The sequence below is a fragment of the Coturnix japonica genome, chromosome 20 (assembly GCF_001577835.2).
Source record: "Coturnix japonica isolate 7356 chromosome 20, Coturnix japonica 2.1, whole genome shotgun sequence".
NCBI classification, from domain to species: Eukaryota; Metazoa; Chordata; class Aves; order Galliformes; family Phasianidae; genus Coturnix; species Coturnix japonica.
This window is the reverse complement of record NC_029535.1, coordinates 7098528-7119462: the sequence shown is the minus strand read 5'-3', so window position 1 is coordinate 7119462 and position 20935 is coordinate 7098528. Positions and strand designations below refer to the sequence as shown.

The window sequence follows — 20935 nt, the reverse complement described above, 5'->3', positions numbered from 1 at the left end:
TTTGCTTGCTGATCCTTAAGCATTTGTAGGTGCTGAATCATTCTCCCAGCGCTGCTGGCTGCTCTCAGCCCGCAGACCTGGGGGATGCACACCAGCCCCTTGTCCTCAATGCATCAGCCTCCCACTGACTCAGCAGCAAAGTGACGTTTCCAGCTACCGGTTTGTAAAGTGCTGTAAGAAAAATGTTTGCGCAAGCCTCGATGTGAGTATAAATCTCCATCTCAGGGGAAAAAAAAAATGCCACCACACAAAGGTTCCTCTGTTGCACTGTAACTGAGCTGCTGCTGTGCAGGGAGGCAGCAACAGAACTGGGAGTGAACAGGGCTGTGCTGGGACACAGGAACTAAAAGCACCACAAATAGAGAACTGCACACCAGATTCTCCTCCTTCCCTTAAAGCTTTCAGCAGTGTCATTCCCTCTGCAGCAGGAAGTATTTTGAAGATATCCTAAGGCTGTTACTTTTTCATGAGGCTGACTGCCACCTTCTCTGTAGTGAAATCCCTTTAAATGGGATCTGCTCAGTGATGCCCATTTATAGTGCTGGCTTTGGGAACACAACTTCACCCCTCCGCTCACCACAGGAACACTCATTCCAGGCATTGCTGTGCTCTTGCTTAAGTCCCGTTTGGGGGATATGAGTGGGATGGACATTTGGGTGAGTGCTTCCCAAGGTCAGATGCACTCTGCAGGCATGGTACAGGCAGCCACGACCCCACAGCTTGCTGATGTAGGACAGCTGCGGTGTTGGGACAAAGCTTAAGGGCAGGACTTGAAGCCTTACTTGTTCATGTGGGAATGGTACCCTGTAAAAACTTCTGAGGCTTAATATGTAGGAGAGTCTGGAGGAGCTCACAAGAACGTGTAGTCCCAAATGTGGTAGCTGGAATGATTGTGGTGATTGTGATGGTGGTTGGAGAGGATTTCATGAGGATGAGGGGTTTGTGGCACAAAGACCTTGGTCTGGAGCCTGCTCAGGAGAGGGGATGAGAATCACAGAGCCACAGCATCAGTGAGGTTGGAAAAGAGCTCTAATATCCCCTGAGACCTACCCCAGCCCACTCCAACACACCCACTACCCACATCCCTCAGTGCCACATCTCCATGGCTCTGGAACACCTCCAGGGATGGTGACCCCACCACCCCCCTGGGCAGCTGTGCCACTGCATCACCACTCTTTTGGAGAAAAACAATGTTTTATAACACCCAACCTGACCTTCCCACAGAACAACTTAAGGCCACCATCTCTTGTCCTATCTTGGAGCACAGTCTGACTCCCCATTCTCACCCCAACCTCCTTGCAGGGTGTTGTTCTGCCTGACATCTGACATCCCCTGGGCTTGAGCTCTTCACAGAGGAGTGCTGAGGGCTGTTACTGTGCTGACCAGGCTGCTGCAAGGCCTGAAATTGATGGGCACAGGTTGTGCTGCTGTAACCATGGGTTATGGAGAGTATTTCAGAAGCTGCCTGTGGGATTACGGCTGTTTTCAAACCATGCCCCAGTGTTTGGGCTCTGGGACAAAAGCAGCATTTTTCACTGTTTCCCTTTCATTCCCCAGATGACACAGGCTGGCAGAGAGGAGCACCTGAGCAGTGTGGCACTGCAGAAGGTTTACACTGTGTTCGGGATGGAAAACGTACAGAGATTCCTTGTGCTTCATCTTCGTAGGAGCAGCTGCTCCAACTGGAAGGCTGCTCCTCTGGCTCCCAGCCTAAATATATTCCTGACCTGCTTATCTTTGCTTGAGCTCAGGCCATGATTTTGCAAAAACATAACACCCAGCCCACATATGTACTTTAAATGCTGTCTCATATCAGATGCTCAGGCCAAATCCTGCAGTCTTGTATGTAGGAAAAAAAAATCTCCCAGTGTCTTTGGTACCTCTATTCCCCACATAATATATATAAATAAGAACCAGAGCAGGGCCTTATTCCAGCAACTCCTGGCTAACCAGCCATAGATCCAAATTATTCAGGGCATCCTGTAAGGTCCATCTGTTAGTCCAGGAGCAAAGTGAAGTGAGTTATGTATTGGAAATTCAAAACAGTGCTTCACTGTATGCATATCCATTCAGTGATGCTGCTAGAAATGCAGAACCACCTGCTTTTACCTGAGGTTTGGCAGAAGTTAAGATTCCTATGTGCTCCAGCTTGGAACTCAGAGCTGTGCAGACACACAGAGACAAGCCCAGCCCCTTTCCAAAATAGCATCCCTATGTTTGCAGTGTGCTCAGCCAAAGCAGAGCTTCCTCAGAAGCAGCAATACCCCATTGCAAGGAGTAAAGAATAGCAGTGATCCCCTGCCCTGCACCCAGCCCCTACCTCGTGGGAGTGATGCACTGAGGCCGCCCATCTCTTTTAGCAGCAGATCTATGAAACACAGCACCGTGCCCACTGCAGCCACACGCTGTGAGCCCATCAGATGCAGATGAAAGCTCTCAGCACTGCAACACTCAGACCTCTGATTTCAGCTTTGAAGGCAGCAGCCCACCAAGCAATGTAGGCCACCTCCACTGTTTCATCCTGTGCTGACTCAGAGGGGCCATTTGCGTCCTACAGATGCTTTTGCAAGGAAAGATGAACAAAAAGAAATTGCTTTTTTTTATTTATTTTTGATGCATTTATTTGAATCCTGAGTTCTAGAGAACTGTTTGCAGGAAGCCTAGTGATGTTTCCATGCCCATTTATCCCGTGGCTTATTTGATTAGCCTGCCACCAGGAAGGATTTTAATTCCTCTTTATGCCAAATTCTTTTGTCACAGCTGTGATATGAGATGGTTCTGCCAAATAATTTTGGCTCCAACTCTGACCTATATGGGATATCTTAAGGTACTGAGGATGTTCTCAGGACTTTGAGGGGAGACTTTGTGCTGTGCTCTCTTACTTTAACAGTCCTTAAATGAGAGCCTACAAGAAATATATATATATATATCTTTATATATCTTTATATATATATATATATATATATATATCTTCCACTTTATTGCTGATATTATTAAATGCTATAGATTTTATGGTAGAAATGTTAATGTACCATTTGTAAATGTAAGCCAAAATAATCTCATCACACAGCCCTTAGCTCCTGTTTGCATCTTACAGGACAGTTTCAACATCTGTTGGCTATTTAGGGCACACGTTTCAGTTCATGTCATTGTCCATCATTTGGATTGTTGGTGTTTTGCTCCCAGCCAAACACCCCAGAGCACATCTGGATGCTGCTGTATGATGTCAGCAGCACACACTGACACCAGCTGGGTTGGCACATGGGGCACAGCCCTTAGAAGTGAATACTGGGAGGTGAGAGTGTGCCACAGGGTGTGCTTATATTACACAGCATGACGATGAGACTGGGAGCAGTGTCCTTGCCCAGCCTTTCACAGAATCACAGAATGACCCAGGTTGGAAGGGACCTCAAGGATCATGTAGTTCCAACCCCCCTGCCTGGCAGGGCCACCAAACATACACCTTTACTACATCAGGTTGCCCAGGAGACCCCATAGATCCCCATAGAGACCCCATAGATCAGGTTGCCCAGGGCCCTGTCCAACCTGGTCTTGAACGTCTCCAAGGACGGGAGCCTTTCTATGGTGATAACAGTTTATGTAGCTGTGCCATCCTCACTTGCAGGAAGGCGATGTGACACTGAGAGCGGAGATGGAGAAGTTTTTAAAAGTGTTTTTGTTTCGTTTTAAAGCGATGCGATGGGTGGTTGTGTGGATGTGGGCGTGGAAGGGACTGAGCTCCTTATCTCAACCCCGGCGGGGGGGGAGCAGATCGGTGCGATGTGCAGCTCTCAGCGGCAGCACTAGGACCCTGCTCAGCTTCTCTTCGCATTTAATTTGCATGCAACCAATAAGCCAACGAGCCGCCGGCGGCTCCGCTGTCCGATCCGCCCCACCCGGGCTGCCGAGCGGCTCATTCGGAGAATGGCTGCGGCCGCTGCGTGCGGTTCCCCGGCCCCGCGGCCGCCCCGCGATCAGCCGGCACCGCCTCCAAGGAAGCGGGGGGACTCCCGACGGCGTCAGGCCGCTCTCTTCTTCCTCAATAACATCTCTCTAGACGGCCGACCCCCTTCCTGCCCGGAGGCTGAGAAAGCGTCGCCTCCCCCTTCGGGCCCGGGAGAAGCGGAGGAAGCTGTAGAACCAGCCGGAGCCCCCCAGCGTCTGCTGTCCCCGCCGCGGTTGCCCAACGGGCCGCCTCCTGCTCTGCTGCTGCCGCCGCCGCCCGCTGCATCCCCCGCGGGGCTCAAAGGGGATGCGGAGCCGCCCCGCGGGGGCATCGCGTTGCTGCTGGGCGGCCCCATCTGCCCGCCGGCCCCTCCGGGACCTCCCGCATTGCTGGGCGCCGTTAAACCGGGTGCTACGGGGCTGCTGAGCCCCACGCAGAGCACCGGGTTAACGCTGGAGGTGCAGCGGCAGAGGTGAGTGAGGAGAGCGGTTCCCTGCTCGGTTCCCTGCTCGGCTCCTCCCAGCCCCGCTGAGCCCGGCCCCGTTGGGGCGTGGGAAGCCGAGGGTAGAGAGGAGCTTTCCCAGGGCCCTCACCCGGCCCGGTGCCCCCGGGGGTGGGGAGCGAGCGTGGGAAAGCGGCGGCCCCGGGGGAGGAGGAGGAGGGGGGCGTGGGATGTCTGCATGGGGAGCACCTGCAGGGGGCGGGCGGGGCAGCCCCGGGGCCGCTCCGGTTGGGGGATGCTGCCTCCATCCCTACGGGAGCGCATCGCTCGGCCCCGGGATGCGGAGTTCCCGTTATGTGGCTCCTAACGCTGGAAGGCAGCGTCCGGTTCGAATCTCTGCGATTTGAGCTGTAAAAGAGCTCCTTTCAGGCCGCTTCTTGCATAAAGAGCTTTGTAAAGTGAGCTGAGCCCAGAGCCTGACGATAAGGAGGACAAAACCGAAGGCACCGACGGTCTGTGGTCCAGAGAGCGGCTCTCGGGGCTCTGTCAAAGGCTGGAGCTGATGTCGGTGGCCCTGAGCTGGGAGCTGCGGTGCTTTGCCCAGGTGCTGAGCTGTTCTTCTCTTTAGTGCTCTTTGGTTTTAATATTGTGGGTGGTGATTTTGAGTTCAGCATCAGGAGCTTTAGAAGTAGAGAGATTTCTGTGATGTTATTTGTTCCTTTTCTGTGCTAAGTCAATCAGGTGCTAAGAAAATACTCATTACATTCAGAAAATACTCAGTATGTTCCTTGGGTCTGCTCTTGTTCAATGTCCTTCCTGCCTCTCTTGGTATCTCATCTCAAGCTGTCGTGCTCTGCCAGTGGCTCCAGTCAACCCAGCTGAAAAGAACGATTAGATTGGGAAACAAAGGTAGAGAGAAGCATAAAGAGGTAACCAGAGAAATGAAAGGGCTTCTGTGTGAGCAGTGACAAATCAGACCAGTATTTCAGCTTGGGAAAGAGATGGCTGCAAGAGGGCATTGCATTCAGTGTTTGTCTGCTTGTATCTCCAATCTGTGTTATGTACCATAACCTGTCTATGGGACGTGGTGGGGAGTTCCTGAGCTGCTTTGTGGCTTTCAGGTCCTTTAGGATGGAAACTTCCAGCATGAGCTGGGTGTGTGCTGGCAGCACTCCTTGGAGGCATGGTTTGATCTGAATGCTTTGCCTTCATAGTGCTGCTTCAGAAACTGAACGACTTAACCTCCCACTTTTGTTTCCCTTCAGGTATCTTCTGTTAATGGCATCTTAAATTACAATGCTGTGTGTGTACTGCTTCCTTACCTGCCTTGTTCTCCTCCCTTCTCCCTTTCCACCTTACTCTGTTCTTTTGTTCTGTCAAAGAACAAGTGGAACAAGGGGCATCAGAAATGACTGAGTTAATCTAAATCATTTCAAGGTGGGAGTATGAACAGCGGTGGTAACAGCAGTGCTTTGGACCAACTCTGCTTGGAAGTGTTGATTGGATGCTGTACTGCTGACATAGGTGTGATCAAATCAGTTCCCTGTGTGCAATAGCAGAAGTGCTCCATCAGGCTTTCCTGCTGGTCATGGCTAATGCAGTGTTTTATCCCGCTGTCAGCTCTGCAGCTGCTTTCATTTTGAGAAAAGCACAAATCCTGTGCTAATACACGCTTTTTTTTTGGAGTCGAATGGAACATAATGTTTAAAAGCTTTAGCTGTGATTTCTAAGCCTTCTGTACAATAACCTGTGTAGGCATGGTGCTGCTAAGGAAGCAGCAGTACTGATTGGAGCCTGTGAGCTGTGACCTTTGAGCCATGGCTGTGGGCTGCTGTGCTGCTCAGGGCTGAACATGAACGCGTCCTGTGCCTGGGCTTTATTTAAAGCTCAGCTGAGATGTTACGGCTGCACTCTGCTCCCCAGCAGCATTGCTCCAGCACACTTCTCCCACACTGCGCCCACAGGTGAATGCATGTGGCCAATAACTAATGCCTGACAACTCATAGCCGCCTCTTTTATTGATTGCCTGTTGTTCCCAGCCAGGTACATCCATCAGTCAGCAGCAACAGGTGTGCCTGGCAGCTGTAACTCTTGACTCTGGAGCCTGCAGGATCTCAGCGTGCTGCCTTGAAGCATAGTTTGTTTGGTTTGCAGTCTGGAGTACTTCCCTCCAATCTCTTCCTTCAGTCCCTCCCAGCTGGTGCCTCCCTTTTAAGCCACAGCAGTTGGGTTTTGCAGAGCCCACCCTGAACAGAGCCATATGCTGGATGCTTTGTGCACATGATTGTGAATACAGAGGTCTGAGGTTCTCGTGCTTCTTGCATAGCTTTGCTGAGCACAGAAGTCTGCTGCAGTTTAGCCACAGGACAGCGCTTTTACTTTGGATTTGGGTTTGGCTTGCTAGGCCTTTTGTTTCAGGGGGGAAAAAGAGAGAGAAGGAACATTACTCTCACAAATTCTGTATTGTGATGTGCATGCAAGCTGTGAAATCTGGGGTTTTCAATGAGGTACTGTTGATAATGCAGGTGGGTGGTACTTAGCAGGGCTGCAGCTGAGCTCTTTGGATACGGAGCTATTAAACACTTAACCTTTGGTTTATAGATACCGTGTGTACAATCCACTGTTTCAACCTGTGAAGATGATGTTATGTGAGGAGTTCTTTGCTCATCTTGGAAGTGCAAGGAAAGGGAAAGTGTTTCACAAGGCAGTGCCCAGGTTTGTGGGAAGCACTGAGACTGTAAAACAAGAAGCTTCTGCAGGAGCTGGAACACCTTGGCTGTGAGCAGCTGCCTTCTGGGAGCGCTGCCCTTGGGTTGTTTGTTGGGTTTTTTCTCTGGAGTTTTATTGTGCTGAAGGCTCTTATTTTAGCAAGGCACATGATGAGATGCATCATCACTCAGGGAAGTACTTGAATATTTCCATGATGCATAATGTCCTATCTCTTGCGTTTCACATGCTTGTTTTTGGTCAGCATTTTGGTCATCTTAGCAAACAGCGTGAAGGACAGGGGGACCACACTGGTTCCAGCTAGAGATATCCATAATACATGGTAGAGCCCTGGGGCCAGTGTCCTGACCTGCATCTCCTTCTGGCTTTGGGTGCAGCAGCCCCATAGGGTTCTCCAGAGGTATAAGTGTGCTTTAGGAGAAGTGGGCTCTGGGCACTGCAACCTTATATCTGCCTGCTTGCCTTGGGGCTTGATTGCAACAGACTGCTTTTGTAAGGCTTGCTGGAAGGCATTGTTTTCTCCTTGGATTGTCAAAACACCCTTAGCACCAGAGCAATGTGATATATGGACGCCATTTCCGATTAGCATTAGGTCTTAATCTTATGTGGTTGTGAACCAGCAATGAGGCAGCAACCACTGTGACAGTCTTACAGGCTGCCTATGTGCTCTGCCTTCACTTCCAGTCTTGCTGCAGTTTCTTGTCTCCTTCTCATTTGCCCCATGTGCTGCATGCTCCATTCCTTGCATGGGGCTTTGCTGCTCTGTAAGGAGTGCAGGATTTGCTCTCAGGCTTGAGACCAGCAGGAAAGCCCTGCAGCCCTTTAGTTTTGCAAACAAGCCTCAAGTCACAGCACAAAGGTCAAAAATTTGGGTCTTCCTCTCTAACCCTGAAGTATGACACATAGCCCCGCACCACACTTTGGAGTGTAGTTTGTGTACTCAAAGTCATGTATTGCATCAAATATACGGTGATGGCAGTGGTTTGAATTTGATTTACTATCAGTGTGGTTTAACTTCTATGTGTGTAGTTGCCACAGAGGTGTTGCTGCCAGTGAGCTGCACTCAATCTGCTTTGGAGGAGCAGCAAATGCTTAAGGCACTGACAGCAGTGAGGCATGGGGTGTGGGAATAGGGATTCTCACATGCTACAATGCGAGCTAGGAAGCAGCAGTGTCTCCCAGGCTGTTTACATAGTAGCAGTTGAGAAAAATTAAGCTTAAAGATGGGATCAGGTTCCCTTAATCCTCTGTGCTGCTGTGACCGGGTAACAGCAATGCTGTCAGTTCATCGCAGGTTGTTGGCTCACCTGCAAGGAAGGGAAAGCCGTGCTATGATTCTGCATGGTGTGTCCTGACAAAGCAGATCTGACAGGTATGTCTCCCTATTGCAAGCAAGGTTTGGGATCTATGGGATCCTCAAGCAGGTCACCTTTGGCTGTTGTCAGTAAGGCCGTGCCTGCACAAACCAGTAACTGATTTTTGTCATCATTACATTAATAACTCAGTCTCTTGACAGCTGTGATTACACTGAGGTATGTGGAACACCTTACAAGGGGGCAGCCATGCAAGTAACTTCGGAGTGAGAAATAAGAAACCAAATTTTATTAGCCCTAATTTTACACTGTAATTAAAATTTCTTTACCTTCTCTGTTCTGTTCATCTATTAGCAGTGTGTGTTGTAAAGGAGCAGCAGAGGCTCTGAGCCCACAGGACACTGAGGGATTACCGGTGCTATACATAGTGTGCTCTTAGCTGTGTCCTGTCCTGCTGGGAACACTTAAGAGCTGGGTTAACCTCTGGCCTGGGATCCAAGTGCTGCTTTGCTTTGTTACTTCCCTGCTGATACAAATGTGAGGCTGGAAGCACTGAGAAGTGGGGTTCTTTCAGTGGGACATCTGTCAGAAGGGAAATTAGGGCTGGCTGCTGCCTCCCAGGGTGGGAGTGGGAATGAAACCGAGCACACGTGGTTGGGTTTTATCGGTTCAGAAGGTGTCTGGTTGGTGCCTGGTCAGCTCAGAGCAGTGCTGCTGGATTCTGTGTGCACACAGATTACAAGGCCAGGCTAAACTCATCTCGTCCCTTATCTCTGGACACATGCTCTGTGTAATACAGCCCTGGGTGGGTCTTTGTTTACTGGCTCTTAAAACAGTGAGAAAGCACCAAAGAAGGCCTTGACTGGGGCTGGATAGGCAGACAGATACAAACCAACCCTCTGTGGCTTGTCCAGGAGCAAGTTGTGTTGGCTCTCAGGTGGTTTGAACTTCCATTAGGGTCCCACTTGTGTTACAGCCTCCTATACTCCTACACAGAACTCATCAACCTTTTAATATTGGCTGCTTTAGTTTCTAATTGCCAGGTAGAGTGTTAGTGAGGTGTGTAGGGTAGCAGAGTTCTGGTTTTGGTTTCTGCTGTCATATTGAGGTCACACTTGGCAGCATGTGCTCTGTGTAAGTGACTTGAAGTCTTTTGAACTCAGCAGATCAGATGCAAACAAGGGGTGTTATCCTGGGTGACTTTGCTTAGCACAGGGTGCGTGGCTCTGCTGTTCCTCATTGGACAGGAGCAGGTCTGCTGCATGACCCTGTGCTTCCTGTACATGTGAACTGACTGTGTGAGAAGAGCACTGAAACTAAAACAGGTTGCAAGCTAAGTGCAGACAACTCTAAAAAGCCTTAGTTTGCAGCATGCTGCGCTGTGTAATAAGAAGTGTTGCCAATAGCACTATTCCAACAAGGCTCTGGTACTGCAAAATGTTTGAGTACACCGTGTGCTTTGGACCAGTGAGACCACTGAGACTGGAGGAGAGCATCCTGCCTTGCCTGGCACGTTGAATTTCTCTGAGGTGACAGCTTCATATTAGGACAGAAAATCAAAGCTGAAGTGCAGCTAAAAATGAAGTTTCCTGTTGGCACAGCAAGGATGAGTCATTGTGGCTCTGAGCAAAGGGGCAGGATCCTTTCACTGCGGCAGCAGCACTTGATGAGATGTGCTCTCACAGCGCCGTGGGGTCAGGTGCTTAGTGCTCTCATCCCTGTTGTCATTGGCTTTGGGTTTGCTTTTCCTGGTTGGAATTTAGGGTGGTGCTGTGTAGAGCCAAGGAGTTGGACTTGATGGTCTTTGGGGTCCTTCCAGCTCAGGATCTGTGGTTCCATGACAGCAGTGGAGTCACTGAGAGCTGTGTTCATGCCATAACATTTGAGATAGAAAACATTTCCATGAAATGTGTAGGTTTTATTTTAGATTGCAGGATAAATGCCAAAGTAGACTAAAGCACGTGTATGTGAAGGCATTGAACTTTTACTGGAAAGCTTCCATGGGCAAGCAGAAATATTTTGAAACTAAAGCCTGGATGAAAGATGTGTGGATGCTTATGTCCATGTATAAGGAGAAACCAGATCATGCTCACATCCAGAATGACACTGGACCTCCTTTGTAGCAACAAAGCTGTGTGTTTGTGTTTTTTATCCAACTTTGCAGTAAAAACTCATCCATAGCTGCTAGCAATTAAGAAATCCCATGTTATCTGTCCTCCCTGCCCATTGCTCCATACACCTACTGAGGTGCCATGGTTTTGGTCTAGGGCTGGGTGTTAAATTTTAAGCTTTAGGCCTTGGTTAACCCAGAGTCCTACAGTATATGCCCATAAGCTTCTTCCAAGTTGGCTTCCATGGTGGTGTTTTTTGTCTGTCAGTTGAGTTTTGGTGTCACTTTGGCACTGGAATACACGTGGTTTGTGCTAAAAGCACAACACAACGTGTGCTTCAAGTGGAAAACCTACAGTTTGACAGCTGTGGTGTCAGTATTTTGATAGTGTTAGTTGAATCTGAGGGTCTTGTTCCTGTAGAAAATACAGCCAATTTCTTTGTAGAACTGTCAATAAATTTGACTTTCTGCTAACTGTCGTACTAACTCACAAGGTTCCTATTATTACTCCCTTTGTATTTTCCACCTGGGGGTTTCAGATGGGCCTTGAGTATTCTCTGCTTCCTCTAACAGCCCTCCCTGCTGTTCTCCTGAGAGCTCTGTGTTACTGAGCTCACGTCCTGGACTCAAAGTCTGCTACTAGAGCAACACCCTGTGTTCTGGGGCAGGAGTGGAGCTACAGATGTTCTGCCATCATACAGATGTGTGTGTTGATGTGTTTTGGTAGGCTGATACAAAATGCCTTGGTATGTGTAGGGAACTTTCTGTAATATTTCTGATAAGATTTCAAATGAGTATTTGGAAGCTTTTTAGGTGTTGAGCTTAGAGGTAGGTGTTCTTCTGTGTTGAGTGTTCTTGTTAACGAAGCCAGTATAAATATGTACCCAAAGACTTCAAAGTTCCTAGCAGGGAAAGCAAGTTCTTGGCCTTTTTAGGTATGTGGAACTCATAGGTAAGCACTCTTCCAACAAAACGAATCCAAGAAAAGCTGCCATTTGTCCTAAGAGCTCATACATCTGTTGCAGTTCATAAACTCAGAGGCTATGAACTAATATTGTTCACTCTTCGTGGTGTTGTACATTTTACAGAAGGCGTTTTATCTCCCAGCGCTGCTCTCTAGACTTTTTAGAAGACATAGTGGAATATGCCAGTGTACAAAGGTACTTTCTTTCAAAAGCAGCATTAACCTTGACTCGTTGCATGCAGTCCTCTCCTCCCTCCACCCTCTTCCACGCCAGTATCTGAGGTCCTGCATGCTAGTGCTGCCATCTGATCATAAATCTGGCACGGTTTTTCCTTTTTTGTTGTTGTTGTTTTTCAGAGTATGTAAGTGTTTGGGTTTTGTCTTCTAATTGCAGAACCAAGCATATATCTGGGTCTCCGAGGCACAAGAATTTGAAGAAGATGCACTTCATCAAGAACATGAGGCAGTATGACACGAAGAACAGCAGGTAACACCCAGAGACCAGCTGTATCCTCATACTTGTGTGAAGTGAGATGTGCCCATAAACAAACTCTAGTTCCACATGATTAGTTGGTTAGCATCAGTGGGAATAATGCAGCATCTTCCTAATTTTAAACACCTTTTACTTTGAAGGCAGTGGGTATTTGTATTTGCTACATCTGCAGCAATCAGCTGATAGTTCTGCCACTCCATGAGGAGGTTAAACTGTTCTGCCCTAACCCCATCCTCCTTTCTGGCTGAAAGAGAAGTCCCATGTTTGTGTTTCATAGAAAGCTGCTTTGTAACTTCTGGATCATAATTCTTATCCTCACCTTTTCCCATCTGCTTACAGGATCGTATTAATATGCGCTAAACGAACACTGTGTGTGGCTTTTTCTATCCTACCTTATGGGGAGAGTTTACGTATCAGGTGAGTTGCCTTTAACTGTGCTGTTGTTTGCAAAAGGTCTTAAATGAGTACATCTGCTAAAGGTCTGCTGCTTCCTTTATTGGGAAGCCTTCAAGGTTCAACAAAACATGAGAAACAAGTCCTGCTAATCAGATTTCCATGCAGCTTTGCTAAGTCTCATGAACTGTTAAGTTAATTCTATGAAGGTCTGACCTGCATGTATACTATAGAAAATCATTTTATTTTAATCCACTTCTGCCAAAACAATTGTGTTGTCACTTCTGTCCTGTACGTAACATACGGCAGGAGGAAACGGATGTTTAGTGGTGGGAATTGTATTGTATTCAAATTCACTTGATGTAAAAATAGTTGATGGGAAAACGTTTTCCCATGTAGTGGAAAAGCAGCAGGGTTGCTGGTGTTATTTTAGGGCACTCGTGAGCTCAGTGTTATTGTGCTTGTGTGGAAGCTGGCAGTGCAGTTCTTCAACTGAAGGCTGTCTTTTTGTGCTGGAATATAGGTGACAATGCTGCATGCTGCCATCACTGAAGCAGAGTTGCAGCTCACATTCCCAGTGTGAGCTTGTGTGCTCAGTGGCTGGAAAATGGCAACTAAAAGGCCAGCTTCTAGTCCTGGAAAACTAGTCATATAAATTATGCTTGCTGCTAAGTGTTAGAGAATTTCTGTCTTACCAAATGGTTTGTCTTAGGCAGAAGGACCGTACCTAAAAATAACCCCATTTTTTGATGGGTACATTGCTGCAGATTTGACTTTTAGAATGAGGTGAAGTGCAGTTCTTGACTCAATGTACATCTCCATGTTTTGAGAAGAGTAGTGAAAAATTAGCTCTTACTTGGAAATGAGGTTGGTGGACAGTCCAGTTCATGCATAGTGGAGCTCTGACCCTGTGGTGCTGGTGGAGGCACAGGACAGGCCCTGGCATTCACCTTAAAGGCAGCTGAGCTCACGCTATGTTTTCCAACAGTGCATTTTTTTGTCTGCATTTAGTGATCTGAAGATGGATGGACAGAAGCAGCGACATCCTTCTGGGGGTGTTTCGGTCTCCACTGAGATGGTCCTTGGAATGGAAGGAGTAGAGCTGGGGGCAGATGGCAAGGTAAGGAAATGCTTTCTGTCTCCTGATCTGTAATGCTGGTGCCTGGCGTGGAGCGATGGGTGGGTCAGCTGGCTGCTTTCACCCTCGTAACTGTTTGATATGGGGGCTAATCACTTGTTTTATGCAGCACTTCCATAAACTGAGAACTGTAACAATGGAGCAGTGGAAGTCTGCTTAAATCCTTAAGGTTTTGAATGTTTGATTTGTGATGATGCTCCTGAGGAGGCTGTCAGTTTCTGGTCATTTCTGCCTCTGTTTCTGGAGAATTATCTTCACTGGCATTTCAGACAGTATGTGAATATTTTTTTTAATATATATATTTTAAAGGATAAAATGTATAGCTTTTGTATATTGCCAGCATTTTATTGATGTGATTCTCCCCTTCTTTCCTACATCCCTCTCTTTCCCTTTCTTTTCCCCTACATCCTCAACTTTTTCACACTGAAGACCACAAAAGCAAAGTATTTCCACTTACAGGCTTTTTTTTTCCATTCCCTCCCAATTTCAAGGTCCTCACTCTCACTGGGGATCTCAGAGCTGTAGAATCCTATATAACTGGAAATAAGCTTCCAGTATTTTTTATTCCCTCCCTCCCCCATAACTACAACTTTTCTTTCTTGAAGGTTGTGTCCTATGCAAAATTCCTGTACCCAACCAATGCCCTGGTTGTTCGCAAGGCTGACAGCCATAGTGCTGTCCCTTCCTGTCGAGCTGGTGCTTCACGGAGTCTTCCTGGGTCGAGATATAAACCTGTGGCTGCAAAAATGATACCAGCAGGAACAGAGATCGGTAAGGATGCGTGCTCACCACTTCTGCACAGAGCAGAAAGGGAGAGGGGTGTTTATCTGAAACAATTGCAAGTGTTGATGTGTTTGGAAGGAGACCACTTGGAGCCGAGCAGGGAAGGTTTGTTAGTGAAGTATAAAGTATGAGGCTTAGGTCTAAGTCTTGTATGCATTCCTTGCATCCTCTGTATATCTGGTATAGCTCATGCAATTCAAGGATTGCAAAGCATTTCCTTGGAAGTATGAAGCTTAATATTGCTCAGCAAGAAACATCTGGTATGCATGGGTACAGATGGCCTTCCTTGCCTTCTAGCACTGTAACAATGCACAAATCAAAGGCTTGTGTTAAACTGTGTGAAAGAGCAAACCTGACAATGCTGTCATCTGTTAGATTGGAGCAACAAACTAGGTTTGTGCAGTTCTCTGTGTGTACTTGTAGAAGACAAACTGTTAGTTTGTGCTGTCTAAAATGGTGTTGGGCATATGTTGGAGACAGCTTGTTTGTTTTGTAATAACTCTCATACCTGACGCTTGCGGAATGCAAGAGAGTGACCCAAGCTGAAGCTTGCCTGCCCTGTGGGGTCTGCCAAGACTTCTACTGTTTGCTGTTTGAACACTTTAATAAAAAGGAAACAGGAAATTTGAAGTTCTGTGGCTCAATGTTGTGCTTTCTTCATTCCTTCAGGAAGTGAAGCCGGGGAAGTGGCAGAGTATGATCCTAATCTTCTGGATGATCCTCAGTGGCCCTGTGGAAAACATAAACGGGTTCTCATCTTTGCCTCTTACATGGTGAGTGCTTGTGTACCTGAGCAGGCTGAGTGCCTGAGAGATCCTCCTATAAACAACTCCCCTTGGAAAGGAAAAAATCCTTGAGGAAGCAGTTGTGGCTTCTTAAGAGCTGACTGGGAGATGCACAAGTGGTTGAGTTTGTATGCTGAGCTTGTCAAGGACCAACTTGTCATATCTCCATGTTGGCATTTATTTACGGTAACTGTTTGCTTACTAGTTTGTTAAGATTCTTTTTCTGTGGCTGAGACTCAACCTGGGCTATTACCCAGACATTACAGAGTTATAAAACTTGGTTTTGCCCTTGTAGTGAAGTCCTTGACAGATCTGTTCTGTTCAGCTGCCAGTGCTGTTCACAGGACAAATAATATATTCTTCCTGTATTTCAGACAACAGTCATAGAATATGTGAAACCCTCGGACCTTAAAAAGGATATGAATGAAACCTTCAGAGAGAAGTTTCCTCATATCAAGTTGACGCTGAGCAAAATCAGGAGGTAAGAAACATGCAGTGAATAATGAGAAGAACATCTACACAGTGCTTTTATCTGCCACTTGTATGGAGCAAATACTAGATCTATTTATAGTACATATGATTAAATGCTAATCTCTTGTTGCTGGTTGAGCTGACTGTAGGATGACAGGAATGCTTAGGTTTCTGGGAAAGAGTAGCAGTTGGTTTTCATCATTCAGTCTAGATGAGTTTTGTTTCGTCAACACTAAAAGCCAATTAACAGTGAAGTAGTATCAGCTTTGAAACAAATACTTGTAACTTGATTGTTTGGCTCTCATGCAGTCCTGCTGTTATCCAGATCATCTCTCTGTCTGTTTTCACCTTTCAATTACAAGACTTGCTGATGAATGTAGACTCAACAAGACTGTAGAATAAAAAAAGTCTGTTCTGGGAACACTTAGTAAAGAAAAGTATTTTTTGAAGGCAGGACTGTGCACACAATTCCTCACTGTCCAGGAAATGTCTGACTGTTCACCAATTAGACATAATGTTATGCCTTCTGAGTGCTGTAATCTTGCTGGTAGTACACCAGAGTTAATGCAATTAGAGCCTTCTGAAATAGCCAGCTTAGAACATGATATTGCTGAATCACTGGCACTGCAGCTCCCAGCTGAGGGCAAGGTTTGCACATTCAGAGTCTGGCAGTGCCCTGCATGCTCTTCTCTGTAGTTGTTTCAGACAGGGTTTTTTGCAGAGAGCTCTGTAGCGTGATGATAGCAACAAGAGAGAATATCCAGCATAGTGTTCACCTTCATACAGAAGTGAAGGGCCATCTGCTTTGGGATATGAAGCAGTTTGCCCTCCCTTCTCTGAGGTCTGTGGGAGACAGGCCTCCCTCTGCAGAGCATTGATGTGACAGTGTGTAGGTTAGGGCAGTTGGGTCTAATGATTCATGAACCTGTTTGGGATCTCAGAGGGATCTGTACAGCAAGAGCCTGTGTTTCAACGAAAGAGCTGAACCCATAGTGCTCACAGACGGATAAGGAGCTGTGTTTCCACAGTAGATGCAGTCAGGTTAAATCAGTTCTTGGATCAGCTCCAGCTTGCTGCCAACTGGGCTGCTCCAGTCTGGGATAATACCAGTCCTGGTCTTCCAGATAAGAGTCTTGAATGTGTCCTCTTCTGAGTTTCCACACTGAAGTGTACCTACAGCATTTTCTAAAAGCTCATTCCTGAAAACAGGAATTTTGTGTCTCATAGGATGTTTTTTCTTTTTCCCTCCCTGTTCTTAGTTTGAAGAGAGAGATGCGGAATCTGAGTGAAGAATGCAGTCTGGAGCCAGTTACTGTGTCCATGGCTTATGTGTACTTTGAGAAGCTTGTTCTCCAAGGCAAACTCAACAAACAGAACCGCAAACTGTGTGCTGGTGCTTGCGTTCTGCTTGCAGCCAAGATCAGCAGCGATCTCAGGAAACATGAAGTTAAACATCTTATAGACGTAAGTACTATGAGGCACGTTTTGGGTGTGGTCAAAACCTTCCATTTTTCATAGAACAAAGTAAAGATTAAAAAACAAGATTTTCAGTAGTGCACACTGCATTCAAGGCTGTCTCTTTCAGTCAGTTTCAAGCTTCATCCAGGGCTCTTCTTTTTGGATGCTTTTCCTAATTTATGAGAAGCTCCTGGCTGATGCAGTATAACGTCCTACTGATCCTACAGTGAGGTTATTTCTGTGTTTAGTGGTTGCCTGGAAAACAGTAACTGTTGTGTGGGTGTGACAGCTGTGCTGATCTACATATTTGATCTGTGGCACTACTTCTCTCTGGCCTTGCATCACTCATTCCTCTTTAATGCTGACTTAGTCTGAAAGTGCATTGATGAATTCTGGATAACTGATTCTGTTTCTCCCCTTCTGCTTTTTCTTATTTACTACCATCATAGAAACTAGAAGAGAGATTCCGATTCAACAGAAGAGATCTTATTGGTTTTGAATTCACTGTCCTTGTAGCTTTGGAACTGGCTCTCTACCTTCCTGAAAACCAGGTGTTACCTCACTACAGACGGCTCACACAACAGTCTTAACCAAAGCTACACTCCAGCTGGAAGCTGGCGGCGCTGAGGAATAGCTGAGCTCTGCTGCTGACATTGCCATTGGCCTTTGTGCCCTGGGAGCATCCTGCCAGCTCTAGTTCTGAAGTCTGCAGTGTGTTTTCGGACAGTCAAGGTTTGCATTATGGACACGTATGCAAAGTCTGGGAGATGGTACGAGAAGAGTTGTTGAACTTCATTTTGTTTTGGACATTCAAAGCACAAATATTCACCAGTCAGCTGTCGTGGCTGCTGATTATTCCTTATTTATCTTTTCAGTTTAACAAACTGTTCTTCCCTATGAAGAATCCTATGGTATTGTTTCTTTTTTTTTGTGTTTACTTTACTCCTTGAAACTAAAGGAAGCATCACTTCCATTCCAGTGCACCATAAAGTCCAGACGTTTTTAAAAGTCTTCTTGCATTTTTACATTAATGGAACACATACTTTATTTTTTTTAAAGATGTGCCTATAACTGGCTGGTCTGGTACCAGTTCTTTTTAAGTTAGTTATGTTATTTAGTAGATAATCCTGAGTTTATATAGCCATTTATTCTTTACCTGCATTGGCCTTGTGAATAAGGAAAATGATTCCAGTATATCTGCACTGGTGATACCCAGGGCAGGCATCTATCCTATACTATCTATAACTAGACTGAAATTGCTGTTTCAATTTAGTTAACTATAATATCTTAAGAAAATACACTTTATTTAATGATTGTTTTGAAGTCTGTCATGAAATACCACCTGTTGAACAAGGTATCTGCAGCAAAGTGATTACTGGCCCGGTTTACTCTTAAATGAAAGATGTGTGCTTTTGATAAAGAGCAACTTGGTCTCAAATACATAATTTCTTCTATTGATTTGTGTTCTGTTGTCTGAACTAAGCACCTTTTTCAGTAGGACTGTATTATATATGGTCTTACATGCTCTGAGCAAGTACTTAAGTCAGTAAAGCTATTTCTGCCAAACCAAGCCAATGACACAAAGCATGCTTGATATTGAGAAAGCTACTTTACTGTGTTCTTCCAAGCATTGCATCACTGTGACGGTCCTCATAATACAAGCATTTGTTGCACATCTGAACAGCCACTTACAAGCTGGTGCCAGGCAGCACCCCACTGCTGACACAGAGGTTAATAAGTTCTTTGACCATTGACTATTCCTTCATCTGTTCTTTATAATATCCAGGTTGGGAACGAGCTCTGATTACATGTGAAACCTTCTGTGATGTTGGCTCTTGGTTTTATTTTCTGAAGCAATATTATGATGCAGGTAGCTGTGTCCATTTGCAAGAAGCAAAACTGATACTTGGCCATTATGACTGAGAAATGTGTAATTTGTTTGACATCTAAATGGAAATGCTAAACCTTGTATTGAGGTATGGGTACCTGCTATCTAATATGTAAAGTAATGTAAATTTCTGTTCCTTGTATTAGATGTTGTAGGCATAAACAAAGCTGAATTTCTGTTCTTCAGCCATGTTTTGCCTGAAGCTAATTTTGCTTCGTTAGAGTTGCAGCAAATTGTATTGGAGCCCCTTGCTCTTTATGTAGGGCTCAAATTGTATTTTTCATATGTAATAACCACACTGACTATTGAATCCTTTGTAACTGTGTTCAGCTGTACGTAGCTTCAAGTTATTTGTGTGAACTTAATATGCTTCTGGCTTCTCTTAACACAGAAGGACTTTCCAGTCTCTGTAAGTGAGATGGTAGGTAATAAGTTAGCCTTGCCAATATTCTAACAGAAGGGTTTTAAAGCTACCTACTGGTTCAGCTTTCTACTGAATAGAACTGTCATTGCATGCAACTAATAACAAAATGCTAAACACACAGTGAGCATTGGAATTAGTCAACAGTGGTGAGCACAACTGAAGTGGTCCACTGCTCCCTATGGTCATTGGGCAAGGAGGAAGAGCTGAAGTTGAGCAGAGAAATGTTTCAAGCGATATCTCCAGAAATTCATAAACCACTTTGTTTAGTGAGAGTGAAGTTGGAGGATGTCTCTGGGGATTTCTACTTAGGATGAAGAGTGAGTTATTAACTTTCTCATAATATGGGGGAGGGAGGGGAAAAATGCATTTACTTCTGGAGTAGTTCAGTCTGTATTCAGTGGAAGGAAGTCTCTGTAGATCCAGTGGGTGTTTGGGCTGGAGTTCCTCTTGCAAAACATTAACTATTTTTTTTTTACCATCATAAACAGGTAGGATTTTGGTTATGTTTTGGTTGTGGTTTGGGGTGTTCTGGGTTTTTTTCTTCAGAAGAACAGATTAGGATCAGGAGAATTACTTCCCAACAGTGTTCTATCATTTCCTGCATGGGGTGCAGGCAGATGTGCTACCCCCTGTGAGGTGGTGATGTTGGAAAGGAGCAGCAGCACCGCTTTGGGCTGATACAATACAGTATCAGTATCGGCAATACAGTAGCAGCATGTATGTGTTTATTGTTCCGTTTCCAGCTTCCAGCCCTCTTCAGTTCTTCCTTTGTGGCGATATTTATCATTTCACCTAAAAGCTGCCACCGTGTGGCAAAGGACCATAACTGCAAAGCACTATTACTGCAAAGGACTATAACTGCAAAGCACTATTACTGCATTAGGGTTAATACAGCGGGTAACAAACCTTCATCATCAGCTCCATCTGCCCGCAGCTCCTCCTGGGCCAGCTGTGGCTGTGCAGCTCTATACTCAGCATGGGAGGTTCTGGATAAGAGATAAAAAAAGGTTAAAAAACAAAACACAGAAATAAGTGTAAATGTTTTTTGTCTTATTATGTTATTTAAGAATCCAGCTTAGGCCGTTCCATTGTACTTTTATTATTATTATTTTTTTTTTCCCTCTCTCCCCCCGTGAATTTGTGCGTTTCAGATGCTGTGAAATAATAAAAACCTGTTTTGATACGTTGTTTTGTAACCAAAAGTGGCGTTCCTAATTGGTGCTTGTGGAACGGGCGAGCAGTGAACGCTCCTCGGTGCGGCCTGGTCCGCCTCTGAGAGAGCTTAAAGCTACGTCTGATGCCATGATGCCAGCAGTGCGCTCTGGCAGCCAGAAAGCAAACTGTGGATCCTGGGCTCATCAGGGGAGGGGTGGTCGCATCGGTGATGAGGTGGATCTGTTCCTCTCTTCGCTCTTGTGAAGGCCCCATCTCTTGTAGCCGTGTCCAGGTGTGAGCCCTCAGTACAAATAAGGACATGGAGATTTTTGGTTAAGGGTCCAGAGGAGGACAGGAAGATGATCAGGGGACTGGAGCACCTCCCCTATGAGGACAGGCTGAGGGAGTTGGGTTTGTTCAGCCTGAGAAGAAGAAGTTGCGCGGT

General features: G+C 46.0%; 1 protein-coding gene across 2 annotated transcripts; it reads left to right on the top strand.

Annotated features, from left to right (window-relative positions):
• Positions 1-3799: 3799 nt before the first annotated feature.
• On the top strand, positions 3800-20537 carry CABLES2 (Cdk5 and Abl enzyme substrate 2). 2 transcript variants are annotated; one of them, XM_015881665.2, is made up of 10 exons: positions 3800-4418; positions 11627-11698; positions 11897-11989; positions 12335-12412; positions 13400-13508; positions 14132-14297; positions 14979-15082; positions 15469-15575; positions 16825-17029; positions 17473-20537. In XM_015881665.2, exons 1-10 carry the CDS (start codon positions 3925-3927, stop codon positions 17611-17613), a joined length of 1569 nt encoding a protein of 522 aa, XP_015737151.1. In that variant the 5' UTR covers positions 3800-3924; the 3' UTR covers positions 17614-20537. The 2 variants fall into 2 exon arrangements, with proteins under 2 accessions (XP_015737151.1, XP_015737153.1); XM_015881667.2 differs by lacking the exon at positions 11627-11698 and having other exon boundaries at positions 3802-4418.
• The last annotated feature ends 398 nt before the right edge of the window (positions 20538-20935 follow it).